At 37.0% G+C, this 15,982-nt stretch overlaps 1 protein-coding gene across 1 annotated transcript; it reads left to right on the forward strand.

Annotated features, from left to right (window-relative positions):
• The first annotated feature begins 563 nt into the window (after nt 1–563).
• Nucleotides 564–13,786, forward strand: aurka (aurora kinase A). The gene is made up of 9 exons (XM_084129788.1): nt 564–760; nt 992–1,060; nt 1,409–1,688; nt 1,767–1,803; nt 2,507–2,698; nt 7,087–7,225; nt 7,805–7,953; nt 9,930–10,104; nt 13,334–13,786. The coding sequence occupies exons 2-9, from the start codon at nt 995–997 to the stop codon at nt 13,502–13,504; spliced, it is 1,209 nt and encodes a 402-aa protein (XP_083985914.1). The 5' UTR covers nt 564–760; nt 992–994; the 3' UTR covers nt 13,505–13,786.
• Nucleotides 13,787–15,982: the final 2,196 nt, after the last annotated feature.

The following is a 15,982-nucleotide window of genomic DNA, read 5'->3' on the forward strand; positions in this document are numbered from 1 at the left end:
AATTATTCAAATAGTTTGGGGTTGATGGAAGAGAAACACTACAAGTAAATAAGGCTCACATTTCTATTTATTTATTATTAGACATTAAGGACATAACATACAACATTTAAAACTATAACAAGACATCCAAAAAGATAACTCAAAGGATTGGTTTACATTACAATAATAAAAATAAAGAATATATATATATATATATATATATATATACAAACACATTATTTTAAATATAAGTAAAAAAAATAAATAATAATCAGTACTTAAAGAAGAGCCATAATAAATAAGGCTCTAATGCCATTACATCATTATTTAGCCGTTATTACGTCACACAGAGGAAGCTACAAAGTAACATTAGTCGAGTTAGTTGTTACGCTGTTGCACTTCTTGTGTGTGACGATCTTTCGCGCCCCCTGCTGGCCATCCGCGGTGCAAAGGCACGTTTTCCCGGCATTACTTGCGGGGCCCTTGCGTCGCATGACGGAGTCTCCAACAACCAATAGGGTTCCAGTTTACTGTGCCTTATGACCAATCAAAATCAGCTTATATTTAAAGGCATTTAAAAGTGGGGTATTTGAAATTAAACAGGCCAGACTCGCGGTCGCTGAGGAGAATCGCGTCGTCCTCTTTTAGCGATAAATATACAGTTTAATGAGTTTTCGCAGTATTAATTATCACACACGACTGATTTAAATCGGCGTGAAGGAAATCATCGTGTTTGTGTGGAATTAGCGGAGGGTTTGTCGTGAGGAAACGGCTAGCGGAGGTAACGTTACTGAGCGTCACGACGACGCAAAAACACTTTTGAATTGAATGTATCACTGATTCATATCTTAAACGGTTTTATGTTAATCCATAAATCTGTGTTTTGATGGAAACTTCAGTTTGTATGTCATCCGAACGGTGACCATCGTGTGACGGGTTAATATCGATGCATGTTAATCCAGGACTTCCTTTTATGTGGTTAAGATATTAATGTGTCGTTGTGTAATCTCAGAATATGGAAACCTCTTCAAGAACCAAAGCAAGCAAAGATCTGAAGATTCAACGACCTGAACATGAGAAGGTATTTTATAGGAACTGTATTATAAGCCTCTGTATTTTTCTAATAAACTTAGGATATTGATAAGAAATCTTAATAAGCACAAAGATTATTTTGCATTACCTGTAGTCTTTTCACCTTTAAAAATGACAAACTGATGGTGTATCTTCTGTTTTTGTCTTTGATTGCATCTATCATCTGTTATAATGTTAAATGCAAATTTTACTTTTGTGTTGTTGTTGTTGTTGTAATTATCTAATAATCAAAGTGACACTGCATCATTGCATTATTCTCTGTAAAGCTGCTCTGTATTGTAAAGCGCTGTGTATATAAAGCTGACGTGACATTGGACTGTGTCTTGGTGTTCTGCAGGGTTCTGGACCCAAGAGAGTTCCCGTGACCCAGAAGGCCGTGTCGACCCCGCACACGCGTGTCCTCGGGCCGGCACACGGACCCCAGCGCATTCAGCGCCCTGCCAGTCAGCAGAAACCCACCGGCGTCTCGGCTCCGGGGAAAACCTCGTGTCCCGGAGACCAGAACGCCAATCCAGATCAGCTCAAAGCGACTGCGCAACACAAGCCGCCGCCGAAGCCGGTTCCTGTAGCCGAGGCTAATAAAGCTCCCGAACCCGGCAAACAGGACAAACCTCACCGTAAGCTTGGATGCATCCGTTCTTAATCACATGCTTAATGTTGAGAACATCATAATGACTCTTTCTGTTCTTTTCCAGAAACTCCTTCCAATGGCACGTCCAGTAATGCCAATAAGTAAGTTATTTACAAATTCTTAACAAGCTCCATGAATTCAGTCCACAGAGTTTATCATCTTTTTCAAATCGATTGTTTATTCCAGTTACTGAATAGGTCATTTTAGGATGAAGGTTTTAAAGTCCCCCTGTAGTCAATCATTTTATCCCTTAAAACTCATCTTTAATCACCAAAATTATATATTTAAGCATTTTTTTCCTTAAAATATCTTGAATGTAACTCGACACCCTTGCCTCATTTAGTATGCGCGGTTCTATGAATATGCGAATGAGCCCCGCCTCCACTCACTCCCTCAGCTCAGAGATCCACTGGTGGACGATCACACGTTGATCTGATTGGTTACAAGGTAGTTTGTGACGTCAGAAACACCAGCGATTTCAAAGCGTGTTTTTGAGACTGTCTTTGGTTCACTGCAGTTTTAAGGAGGAAATACTCAGCAATGGAGTCGACTTATGAATTTACACATGCTTTGTCTTAAAGCATATTAAAAACACCACATAGACACATAAACAACATTAAAAACTAAAATTTTAAGAGAAGATAGGCATGTTTAATTATTATGAGTATTGTAAACTTTATTGCTCGCCTCAAGGCTGTTTTAATCTGTATTCTTGATGACAGTTTTCCATATGGATCATGGACTGTGTTTAATGCCTTCAGGCTTGTGTTAATGAGGAACGTCTGTGTTGTGTCTGTTCTTCAGGAAAGCCTGGAGTTTGGAGAATTTCGACATTGGCCGAGCTCTGGGCAAAGGCAAGTTTGGGAGTGTGTATCTGGCCCGGGAACGTCAGACCAAGTTTATCCTGGCGCTGAAGGTCCTGTTTAAGAAGCAGCTGGAGAAGGCCGGCGTCGAGCACCAGCTGCGGCGCGAGGTGGAGATACAGTCCCATCTCAGGTGTGTGTGTGTGGCTGTTTTATCTAGGGCTGTGACGGTATAAATTTTTTTACCACCGCGGATATACAGTGCAATGCATAAGTGAATACACCCATGCTAAAGTTGACTAAAAAGAGGAATAAAAAATCATATTTTGGAAATTGAACTTAATGCCTTAATTTAAAAAATTAGGAAAAATCCAACCTTTAAGGACACCAATTTTCTTTGTGAATGAATAATGTATCGTAAATAAATAAATGTTCTTCCTTAAAATACATGGTGCATAAGTGAGTACACCCCTATGTTAAATTCCCATAGAGGCAGGCAGATTTTTATTTTTAAGTATTTTTTTTAAATTAATTTTTAGGATACTATGCATCCTGATAAAGTTCCCTTGGCCTTTGGAATTAAAATAGCCGCACATCATCACATAGCCTTCACCATACCTAGAGATTGGCATGATTTTATTTCAGTTAGCCTAATAGCTAGTTTGATTTGCATTGAGAGATGATCTTATGGAAAGTACCCCATGCCAATCTCTAGGTATGGTGAAGGCTATGTGATGATGTGGGGCTATTTTAATTCCAAAGGCCAAGGGAACTTTATCAGGATGCATAGTATCCTAAAAATTAATTTAAAAAAAATACTTAAAAATAAAAATCTGCCTGCCTCTATGGGAATTTAACATAGGGGTGTACTCACTTATGCACCATGTATTTTAAGGAAGAACATTTATTTATTTACGATACATTATTCATTCACAAAGAAAATTGGTGTCCTTAAAGGTTGGATTTTTCCTAATTTTTTAAATTAAGGCATTAAGTTCAATTTCCAAAATATGATTTTTTATTTCTCTTTTTAGTCAACTTTAGCATGGGTGTATTCACTTATGCATTGCACTGTATATATACGAGCGCTTCCGTCAATGAAACATCACACTAAAGCCTGTAAAGCATTTAATATCAGTAAATAATATGATCCAAAATAAATTTGAGCAAGCCAAGTACATAACCAGCCAGTGTTCAGAACTCTCTGCTTGCCGTAGCTCGATTCAGAACGGTGAGCTTGTAATGTTTTTAACTCCAGCGGTTCTGGTGGATTTCCGCGGGAAATTCAAGCATTGCGTCATTCCGTCACTTCTGTCCACATAAAGAAGAGTCTCGGCTAGTCGGCTGTGAGTGTGAGGATGCTGGAGATTTATGGCCTTTTCTCACACCACTGGATATAATTAAACTGATCAATTTGATGGCGGATCCAGAAAGGCTCAAACGACAATCACCAGCTGGAGATTCACCCGCTGTAAAACGCGAAAGACTTCGGAGTGTCTACAGAAAAAAGAGACTCTAATCGGCCCATGCGAAAACAAGGATAATATCGGAAGTGCATTAAATGTCGTCACGCAATGCTGATGTTGTTAATATTAACAATTTCAGAACAAAGTATAATTTGCACGGTTTGGCGTGATATGATAAGCGATCGTTAGATTTAATCAGCGCGATTTACTGCAATGCTTTTTTCCCCATTAGTTGGTCAGAACAGAAGTGGATGTTACTTGTTCAGACGACATTTCCTGATGAAAATTCTTATGTTGGTCATATTTCCAAAAAGTATAATCTGTGATTGCGAACGCCAGGATCCACACCGACTGACAGCCGCACGTTCTCCTCAAAACACTGGATTCATCCGCGCCGTGCCGAGGCACAACCCACGTACAGCTGATAATCCCACAAATAACTGCAATTGCAGATTTCGAACGGAGAGGGCGACAAAAATACGAACTGCAGCTTTAAATAGAATATATTTAAAAAACATTAGTTTAATATTTCCACACAGACGCGTGATCTAGCCTGCGCTCTGACGGGGATGTGGGACGCCAGCAGGAACGAGACCATCTCTTTTATAAGCTTCATGTTTTATACTTGTTGTAGAAGGTCTGTGCCCGGTTGCATAAAGCACCTTAAGGCTTTGTCCACACTAATACGTTTTCGTTTGAAAACGCATCTTTTTCTCTCCGTTTTGGCCTTCCGTCCACACTGAGACGGCGTTTTTATAAATGAAAACGAAGCTTTTTGAAAACGCACTCCAAAGCGGATACATTTGAAAGCGCCGTTTTCCCGTTGTAGTGTGGACTGTGAAACCGGAGGGATTTAAAAACGATGACGTAAATTTAGTCATGTGACGCATATTGTACCAATAGATGATCATGTTTATACCGGTATTGTGCCTGTTATTTGCTATTCACTTTCACACTGTTGCTAAAAATATTCTACATTGCACACTCTTCATATCACAGTCCTGCAAAGATGACAAAATTTACTCACATTTGCTGTCCTGCGGCAGCACATGAGAGCAGTCGCGTTTTAGACCAAACATATCGTCTGCGTGCGACCTGGACCGCATCAGTGAATGGTGAGATACTTTAGGCCTACTGAATAAAATTATCCTCTCAGAAGAATTGCGCAATAACTTCATTATTTATTGTTCCATATGAATCATATCAGTGATGTTTTGTGGGGTTTTGCGCAGTAAAGGTGAATTTTGCGTTTTCAGGCGTTTTTCAAAAGTTTCTCATCCACACTGAAACGTCCGAAAACGCCTGAAAACGCTAGTGTGGACGGAGAGCGTTTATAAACGAAAACGCCGTTTTCAAATGTATCCGGATTAATGTAGACGTAGCCTAAGTGTAATTTTCCCTTAAGTTCTCCCTTATGTTTCCCTTAAAACTAAGAGTGTTGCAGAAAAAACCCTTAAGTGTTACTTAAGGTTTTTTTTTAAGTGAAACGTCATAAACACTTAGAATTTCCCTTAAACGCTGTTTTTTCACTTAAGTAATCCCTTAAAAAGCGTCAAGTGTTGCATAAAACCCCTTAACGGTCATTTCCCTAAGTATAACTTAAGGTTTGGAAATTGTAACCTTAAGAGTAACGCGGACAAAAATAAGACGACATGGCTGAATTTATGGAACCAGCTGAAGATTATGTGCCAAGAATAATTTTTAGGGATAGGGAGAACCCTTTGGACCATCTTAGCGATAAAAAATTGTCGCAGGAATACCGATTTGATCGACGCGCAATATTAGTGGGAGATGTTTTCCACGTGCATAAATCGTCTGTCAGGTTCGCCGGGTTGCGGGGGCTTTCCTGTCATTTAAACGCAACGGTCAAAAGTGTTTTTTCTTTTACCATATTCGTCAAGAATGCATTTCTCCTCCTCTGTACAATTAGGCTTTCTTTTTTTGTTTTCTTTATCCATTCTGATATCCTAGCCTACTTTATTTGATGAAACTGCGAAAGTGTTGGTGTTTTGCGTATCTATGGCAACAACAGACTTTTATAACGTGAATCCAGGATCGCTGTCGTGAAACACTTAAATGTTTCCCTTACCTAAGAGAACCGCAACACCCTTAAGTTATTCTCTTAGGTAAGGGGAAATCGTAAGGGAAAGACTTGAGGTGCTTTATGCAACCGGGCACTGAAGAGTGAAGTTTATCTTCCGCAAGGGCGAGACATTTAAGCTTAGTTTGATTTTGCGCTGCCAGAGAAAATAATTCCTCTGAAGAATGTGTTAAGGAATTTGACGTGCGAGTAAAAAAGCTATCTGCGTTTCTCTACTGTACCACAGCAAAGAATGTGAATATAATAGGCCTAATTAAAAGCAAACCAAAGGAAGAAACATTTATAATCCCCTGCGACATTGAGCCGTGAGTGAAGATTTGGGAAAAGAAACGAGATTCCCTGTCCAGTGGTTTTATCACTTTAGGGCTGGAATACTTCACTACTTACAGTGCTAGTTTTTGGCAGGATTTCTTTCTGGATGAGTCTGCGCTGACTGCCGAATCAGAGCCTTGAATGATGGGAAAAGACTCCAGATATTTATTTAAAGTAGGCAATCATTTTTAACCCTTAACTCTTCTTTGATCACCAAAATTACATATTTAAACTTTTTTTTTTTTTTTTTTTTTTTTTTTTTTTTACTGAAAAATAAAAAAATATTTAGTATGCACGGTCCCATGAATATGCAAATGAGCCCCGTCTCCACTCACTCACAACTGATTTTCAGTTTTTCTCTGGATTTGAAGTGCGCTTCCAAACCCTGCAAAAAAAATCAAAGAAATATAAGAAACTGACACACTGCTTTATTGCTCCCATGAGTCTTTAATATTCAACCTTGCGATACGTTAAAGTTTCACGAGAGCAGTGTACCAGGTTTATTTCTTCAGTTTTTCTCTGTAACCTTTTAGAGTCAGCAAGTGTGTGATGCGAGTCGTTAGCGTGAATCTCCTAAAGACTCGTTATCCATCAAACTAAATCTGGGGAGATTTGTAACTTCAGCGTTGAGACTCATGCGTTAGGAAAGTAGGATCTGTCTGTTGTGAAGTGAACTGACTCTGTTTTCTCCTCTTCTTTCAGGCATCCCAATATCCTGCGTCTCTACGGTTATTTCCACGACACGGCACGCGTGTATCTCATCCTGGAGTTCGCTCCTAAAGGAGAGCTGTACGGAGAGCTGCAGCGCTGCGGGACCTTCAATGACCAGCGGAGTGCCACTGTAAGAGTGTTTCCGTCTTTCTTTAAAGGTGCAGTGTGTACGTTTTAGCGGCATCTAGTGGTGAAGTTACGAATTGCACCCAACAGAAGTTATGGTGGCCGACAGGAAGTGATGTCGTTGTCTGAGACAGCAGAGAGTAGCCAGTTAAACAATGAGGTTTCTTTACAAAGATAAATTAAGAAATTATATGAACTTATACAGTAAAACAATGTTATTGTGAATATTACTGTTACTTGTTCATCATTGTGTCAGTGTTTTATTCGCTGACTTTAGCTGAAGCTTCTTATCATGAAGAACAACATAGTGACAAAGCGTTTGTCCATTCAGGGCCACCGTAGAAACATGTCGATGTAAGCGGACCCGCGGTGTGTGTAGAGAGAAATGCCTCATTCTAAGCTAATAGACACACAACGCTTCATTATGTAAGGTCTTTATACACCACTGAAAACACAGTTATGTTTATTATATTGCATTTGTCAACAGATCCTCCTGAATATTACACACTGCACCTTTAAACATGAGCAAAGACGTTTTGAAGTCAATAACGTCTCGTAATGTGTGTATGCTGTGTGTTTGCAGTATATAATGGAGCTTGCCGATGCGCTGAGCTACTGCCACTCGAAGAACGTGATCCACAGAGACATTAAACCCGAGAACCTGTTGCTGGGAGCCAATGGAGAGCTGAAGATCGCGGACTTCGGGTGGTCCGTCCACACGCCCTCCTCCAGGTGACGCTTCTGCTTACGTGTGATTGGGGGAGCAGCGGATCGCAGCTCTCTCTCTCTCTCTCTCTCTCTCTCTATATCTATATATATCTATATCTATATAGATATATATATATATATATATATATATATATATATAGATAGATAGATAGATAGATAGAGATATAGATATATATAGATATATATAGATATAGATATATATATATATATATATATATATATATATATAGATAGATAGATAGATAGATAGATAGATAGATAGATAGATAGATAGATAGAGAGATATATATATATATATAGATAGAGAGAGATATATATATATAGATAGAGAGAGATATATATATAGATATATAGATATATATAGATATATATAGATATATATATATAGATATATATATAGATATATATATATATATATATATATAGTACCAGTCAAAAGTTTGGAAACATTACTTTTTTGAAAGAAGTCTCTTATGCTCATCAAGCCTGCAGTTAAAAAAAACAAAACAAAAAAAACAGTAAAATTATGAAATATTATTACAATTTAAAATATATTATTACAATTTAAAATAATGGTTCTCTTTTTTAATATACTTTAAAATGTAATTTATTTTTGTGATGCAAAGCTGAATTTTCATCAGCAAGTACTCCAGTCTTTGGTGTCTTATGATCCTTCAGAAATCATTCTAATATGCTGAGTTATGATCAATGTTGGAAACAGTTGTGCTGCTTAATATTTTTATTATAACCTGAGATATTTTTTTCAGGATTATTTGATGAATAAAAAGTTAAAAAGAACTGTATTTATTTAGAATAGAAATCTTTTGTAACAATATACACTACCGTTCAAAAGTTTGGGAACAATAACTATTTTTTTAAAAAAGAAATTAGTACTTTAATTCAACAAGGATGCGTTAAATTGATAAAAGGTGATGGTAACGATTTATATTGTTAGAAATGTTTTTATTTTGAATAAATGCTGTTTTTATGAATAAATGCTGTTAACGTTTTATTCATCAATGAATCCTGAAAAAAGAATTCCAAAAAAATATATTAAACAGCACAACTGTTTCCATCATTGATAATAACTGAGTATCAAATCATCATATTAGAATGATTTCTGAAGGATCATAAGACACCAAAGACTGGAGTACTTGCTGATGAAAATTCAGCTTTGCATCACAAAAATAAATTACATTTTAAAATATATTAAAAAAGAGAACCATTATTTTAAATTGAAATATTTCATAATATTACTTTTTTTTTTTTTTTTTTTTTTAACTGCAGGCTTGATGAGCATAAGAGACTTCTTTCAAAAACATTAAAAATAGTAATGTTTCCAAACTTTTGACTGGTACTGTGTGTATATATATATATATATATACATACATACATGCATACATTTTTTTTCTTCTTTTTTTTTTTCCGATCCGTTGCTTAAAAACCGTAAGTGATCCGAGCCGTGAATTGTGACGCGTTGCACCACTAGCTGTGATTCGGGCTGATGTTAATGCTGGTGTGATCGGCATAACCTGTTAAACTGATAGTTCACCCAATAATGAAATTCTGTCATTACTCGCCCTCATGTTGGTCCAAAGCCGTAAGACTTTCATTTCATCGTTCATTTTCTGAACGTCATAACTGTCTGATGAGGGACGATGCCCCAGACCCCCCCACAACAAATTACTTTGTAAACATGTCACCTTTTTCAGCACTTGTGAGTTTGCAGGCCTGTTTTAGAGTCCAAATTACTATGCAAAAATACATATTTTGTTAAAAAAAAAAAAAAATTCAGTACATTTTACTTTCTTTATACACCTTTTTGAAGTGTAAAATAAGGGGTGCCAGTTAACAGGTTAAGTACGGTTTAGTTGTGGTTTTGTGAGTTTTATCAAAGGTAAATGTGTGTCCTTGTTCGTGAGAAGGGTGTGTTTGTGTGCTGGGTTAGGGAAACTGTGTTAATCATGCGTGTGTTACAGGAGGTCGACGCTGTGCGGAACGCTAGACTATCTTCCTCCAGAGATGATCGAAGGCAAGACGCACGATGAGAAGGTTGATCTGTGGAGTCTGGGAGTGCTCTGCTACGAGTTTCTGGTTGGCAGGCCGCCTTTCGAAACCAAGAGCCATGAAGAGACGTACCGCAAGATTTCTAGAGTAAGTGAAAAGCTTAAACTTTACCTGAAGACCATCCACTACCTTGTACAGGGTTCCCGCGGGGTCTTAAAAAGTCTTAAAATGTCTTAAATTCTGAACTTTAAATTTAAGGCCTTAAAACGTCTTAAAAACAGCCAGATTTTCATCCGCGGTCTTAAATTTCATTTAGTCAGGTCTTAAAAAAGATTTTACCCTCGTTCATTTCCAGAAACGCTGGCCGCATTAAGTTATTACAAAGTAGCAAAAAAGTATCGAAGTCGCTCGCCAAGAGGCAGTTCACATATCGCGTCTTTTCGCGCTCAAGTTCATTCAAATGTAGGCGCGCGGTAAGCGCACTTATAATTGAAGCGACGCGCTCGTTTTTTTTCCAGGCGCAGCAACATGAAAAAAGACATGAAGGATGCGGGTGCACCCAAACACTACGGGTGTTTTTCTCTTCTCCGTAAATAAATCTTGTAGCAGAGCTACAGCAAGCGTTTTCCGGCGGTGGAAATCCATTAGCCACTAAACATTTTTTGTCATTGTGGAGTTGCATAGCAACGACAGACGCCACGGGAAAATCGGACCGAATTTTACTATTAATAATAAAAGATAAGCTAAAGTGTATTGTAAATGTCACTAAATCATTTTTTATAAAAAGAATGAGTCAAAAAAGATAAATTAAAGTCTGAAATATGTGAGGTTTATCTTTTTATAAAAACCTTTTTTGTCAACTTTATTTGAACTTGTACATGTTAGTATATAACATGTTGCAAGACACTTTTAAAATCTGGCTATCATTTTTAATCGTATTATTTTAAAGGGATACTCCACCGTTTTTTCATATTAAACTATGTTATTCCCTTAACTAAGACGAGTTGATACATACCTCTCTCGTCTCAGTGCGTGCACTAAATCGCTCTGTCTTGCGGCGAAACTTTGTTAGCCCAGTTCATTCAATATGTGCCAAGCAGAGAAGCTACCAAACACCTCCACGTTTTCCCTAATTAAATACAGTTACTCGCGTAGTGTAACTCGACCTAGGACGGTGACACAAAACAAAACATTGCGCTTTTCTAAGCGTGTAAAATGGATAACTATATTGTATGGCGGAATACCATAGCAAGTGCTTGGAAGCACTTCGACTTCGGCGCAGTAACATAGTAATAACATAATAACATAGTTTAATATGAAAAAACGGTGGAGTATCCCTTTAATGTTTATGTTAGTGCGTATTGATGCTAATTTTATTTGTTATTTGCTGTTTTTCGACATAAAACTTGGTGAATTGATTTCATTGTGTAGTATTAGTACTTTTTGAACAGGATTCTGTGATAAGTGATAATTTTTGGCACTATAATAATTAAATGAAATGTTCATGCCATTTCATCTCTAGTTATGATCAACTATGATCAACTAAAATCAACTAATTATGTGTTTTTTACAGTAGGCCTATAATATGCAAAGTACAATTTTCTATAAAAAAAATGATATCTGATTCTGTTATTTTCTCTGACATGCGTTGTTGGGTCTGGAAGGTTACTAATGTGATTGCTTTATCTGTAAATTAAGTTAATGCTTTTTCAATTACTGAATTCATTGAAATAAAATGAATTCTTTGATTTGAATATTTTTTGGCAATGCGTCGTGTAGGCCTTAAATTTCAATCTTTATGGTCTTAAAATGTCTTAAAAAGGTCTTAAATTTGACTAACTGAAACCTGCAGGAACCCTGCTTGTAGTTCTGGTCATCTGTGCAAAGGCATGTTGAACTCCTTGTAATGCACACCATTGAGAATATTGAGCTGAAGCTTGACTTTACAAAATTAAATCGCAATTAGATATTTTCCCAAAATCGCACAGCACTAGCCCACAGAATATTTTGTTGTATGAATATCTGAGAATGCAATATATCAAAAGAAAGAACAGACCAAAAATTGATGCACCTCTTAATTGAAATAACATCACAACATTTGTTGTTTCCATCAAGAGGTGCATCAGTGTTTGGTCCAGATCTTGTATCGTCTCCTCCTGCACATCCCAAAGACTTTCACTAAATCTAAGGTCTGTTCTGAGTGAAAATGATTCTTCATGCTCCTCCCAACCACTCTGTCACAGTCTGAGCCTGATAAATCTTGACATTGTCATCCTGGAATATGGCCATGATGTGTCTTCTTCCTACATGGTGGTTTAAGAAATGGAAAAACACCATTTATTAGGGTTTGATGAACTGTTGCTAAAAAAAGATCCAAACATAAAGGGTTAGTTCATCCAAAAAATTTAATTAAAAAAATATCCTGGCTCTTCCAAGCTTTATAATGGGAGTGAATGGTACCTGAGATTTTGAAGAAGTGCATCCATCCATCATAAATGTAATTCATACGACTTCAGGGGTTAATAAAGGCCTTCTGAAGCGAAGCCGTGTGTGTGCAAGGAAAAATATCTGTAATTATTACTTGATTACTAGCTTCCGGTTCCATCCGCGCGTTCATGAGAGAATCGAGTTCCGGCGCATGACGTAGGACTTAAGCGTAGCGTACGCATTATAACGCTTGGAAGAGCCAGGATATTTTTTAATTTAACTCTGAGTTTGGCTGAAAGAATAGTCATATACACCGGATGGGTTGAGGGTGAGTAAATGTGACCCTGGACCACAAAACCTCACATGGGTCAATTTTTGTAAATTGAGATTTATACATCATCTGAAAGCTGAATAAATAAGCTTTTCATTGATGTATGGTTTGTTAGGATAGGACAATATTTGGCCAAGGTACAACTATTGTTCATCTAGAATCTGAGGGTGCAAAAATCTAAACCTTGAGAAAATCTCATTTTAAGTTCTTCATTTATGTTCCTGATTTGTGGTGCATTCACTCACAAAAATAAATGTTTTATGTATTTACGGCACACAATTTACTAAATATCTTCATGGAACATGATCTTAATATCCTAATGATTTTTGCCATAAAAGAAAAATCGATCATTTTGACCCATAAAGTGTATTGTTGGCTATTGCCACAAATAAACCCGTGCGACTCGTGACTGGGTTACTGATCCAGGGTCACAAATCATGGGATAATTCTCATTTTTGGGTGAACTATCCCTTTAAGGATTTGCCCATTTACATCCAAAGATTTTTTTTTTTGGGCTGGGCAGTGTATCTTCCTATTAGCTTCCACTCATTTTCTTTCAGTCTTGATTCATTCATTCATCCATGCATACATCCTCAAACCACATGTGTTCCTCTTCAGGTTGAGTTCACCTACCCAGCTCATGTGAGTGAGGGCAGCCGAGACCTGATCAATAGACTTCTGAAGCACAACCCAATGCACCGACTTCCCATCCAGGGAGTAATGGCTCACCCGTGGGTCGTGGAGAACTCCACCAAAGCGCCGACCACTCGCACGGCCGCCGACGACTGAAGACTCGCTGGTGTTGGAAAACTCACTCTTCAGATGTGAAACGGACTGATGTGCCACTAAATTACTCTTCATGTGACTCGCTCTGTCAAACTTTATTTGTTGCTTTTTTTGTGTTGTATTGTTCACATGCCACAATTTACATGTATTTGTAAATATGTAATTAAGACACATTGTACAATTTTACCCATTACTTGAAATCATTTATAAATAACTTGCAAGGATCTCAATATAGAACTTTTAATGTATTTGTGTGTTTGGGAATAAATTGGTTTTAAGGTAAAACATTTGTTGAATGGCTTACCTTGTAAAGGTTTATATTTAATAATTGTATCTGATAATGGGGTTTATTGTTCTCAGATATTGCTATGTTACTGGTTAGACCTAAATCTCAAACAGCCAGGTCTATATTTAGGGTAAATGCTGACATGATCCAGTTTAATCCAAAACTGTGCTTTGTGAGAACAGAAGGAATGAGAAAGGAGCGCGTGCTGATTTTGTTCCCGTCTCATTTGGCGCCTTCGCATATTCAAACTTCGCGCCTCGACGTGACGGTTAAAGTTTGTACATTTTCAACATGAAGGCGCGACATTTGAGCACGATTTTAAGTTTTTTTTTTCTTTTCTTTCTTTCAGCGAATAACTACTCGAATTTCTACTATTGATTACTTTAAGTGTGGTTATTCTAAGTTTTAAAGCCTAAACACTTTAACGGTCTGGAAAACCTCATTCAGGATATTCGGTCAATCGTACGGGGTTGGAACGAAAATAAGGGTGAGTAAATGAAGACAGGATTATTTCCTTTCCGTTTGTTTTGTCAATTCCAAACAGTCTTCATCAAAATATTATCTTACTGTGGCAAATGTTGTTACCTTCTGTTAACACGGTTAAGCTGTTAAAAGCTCATTTTGTCCATTTCAGTGGTAAACCTAAATTCAGCTCAATCAATGTTTAGGTGTTTAAAACTGTGTCTCGCTTTGTATTTGTCTGGCAATGAAAGAACAAGTAAGGCCTTTTCTTGTGATGTGCTTTGCAAAGCCTGTGTAAGGAAGACTCTGTGAACACCAGGTGGCGCTTACTCACAGTTTTTCAGACATCGTGTTCGGTAATGAGAAAATGGCTCCTCTGGTTGAACTCCAATTCCCACAATCCAACACGACCGACGTTTGTCAAAATTCTCTACAAGCGTTCATTGCGTTTATAGAAACATTATGGTTTAACAATTCTCGTTTGACCTTCTTACAATATGACGGTGTAATGCAGAATTATTTTAAACCCAAACCTGAATATTTTGTGTAGCCTACAATCTTCCCTGTTGGAATGTCTTCATTTTATTATCTTTCTATCGACTGTTTTTCTCCGTCGACCCTTTTTCAATGTTTGTTTTATTTTCAGTCTTGCTTTGTTCAGACGCATGCACACGTCTCTGTATTTTTATTTATTTAAATTATTATAAATATAGCTTCAGTCACTGAGAAACAGTCCAGATGTGTGTGTGCTCACAGGTTTACCTGATGAATCCGAGCCGCAAGCAAAAATCTGTCGTGCATTTTCTGTGTGAGTTCACTTCATTCTTCCATTGGCTGTTGCGCCGTCTCAAATGCGAATAACAAGTTGCATTTATCGTTTGCATTTAATTTGTCTAAAACATACACTGCCTATTTGAAGCTTTAAATAAATCGAATAAATCCCTTTAGGACAAAATATAGGCTAATTGATTTATTCGCAGGAGTTTTTTTGTTTCATAGGCTAATGCTAAATTAAAGCTGCCTATTTTTCTAACCGTAATTATGATACTCAGCCTAGGCTACTACTACATATCGCAATACATTTTTATTATATTTAGGCAAATTCAGTTATAGCCTAATGTAAAAATAGAATACTTGCAAATGCATAACCCATTCAACAACAACAACATGTGAAGCTATATCCATATTATTTAATAAAATGTGTAGGACTATATATCGTGTAAATGTGCGCGTTTGGAATAAATCTCTGAGAACTGGACTCAACTTATTTATTGTTTTGTAGATTTATTCTTTTTTGAAGGGAAAATATGCACGTGTTTCATTTTTTTTCCATATCACACAAAACCAAAAAACAATTATACAATATAATTTCACGCGTACCTTTATTCTCCAATATATTCATTTTCACGATATATGATAACGATTTTGTGATATACATTCCATCTTTTAAACCACAAAAACACAACACATACGGTTTTATAACATTTCCACAGCACCCATTGGATTGCACAAAATGAACAAAACAAAAAAAGTCTTATGTAAGTCCCTTTATTTCGACTTGATTTCGATCCAACGACGCTATAAATAAATCTCACTGAGGGGAACAATTATTAATTGTTTTAATTACGACATTTGCTATCTGATAAACAACGCAATGCTCAGAATTCAAATTTAGTGATTTGAGTGTGTGGCTTGTTTTATATTTCCCATGATTTCTTCTGAAATTTCCGACT

The sequence above is a fragment of the Abramis brama genome, assembly GCF_963993115.1.
Source record: "Abramis brama genome assembly, chromosome: 11".
In the NCBI taxonomy this organism is placed as follows: domain Eukaryota; kingdom Metazoa; phylum Chordata; class Actinopteri; order Cypriniformes; family Leuciscidae; genus Abramis; species Abramis brama.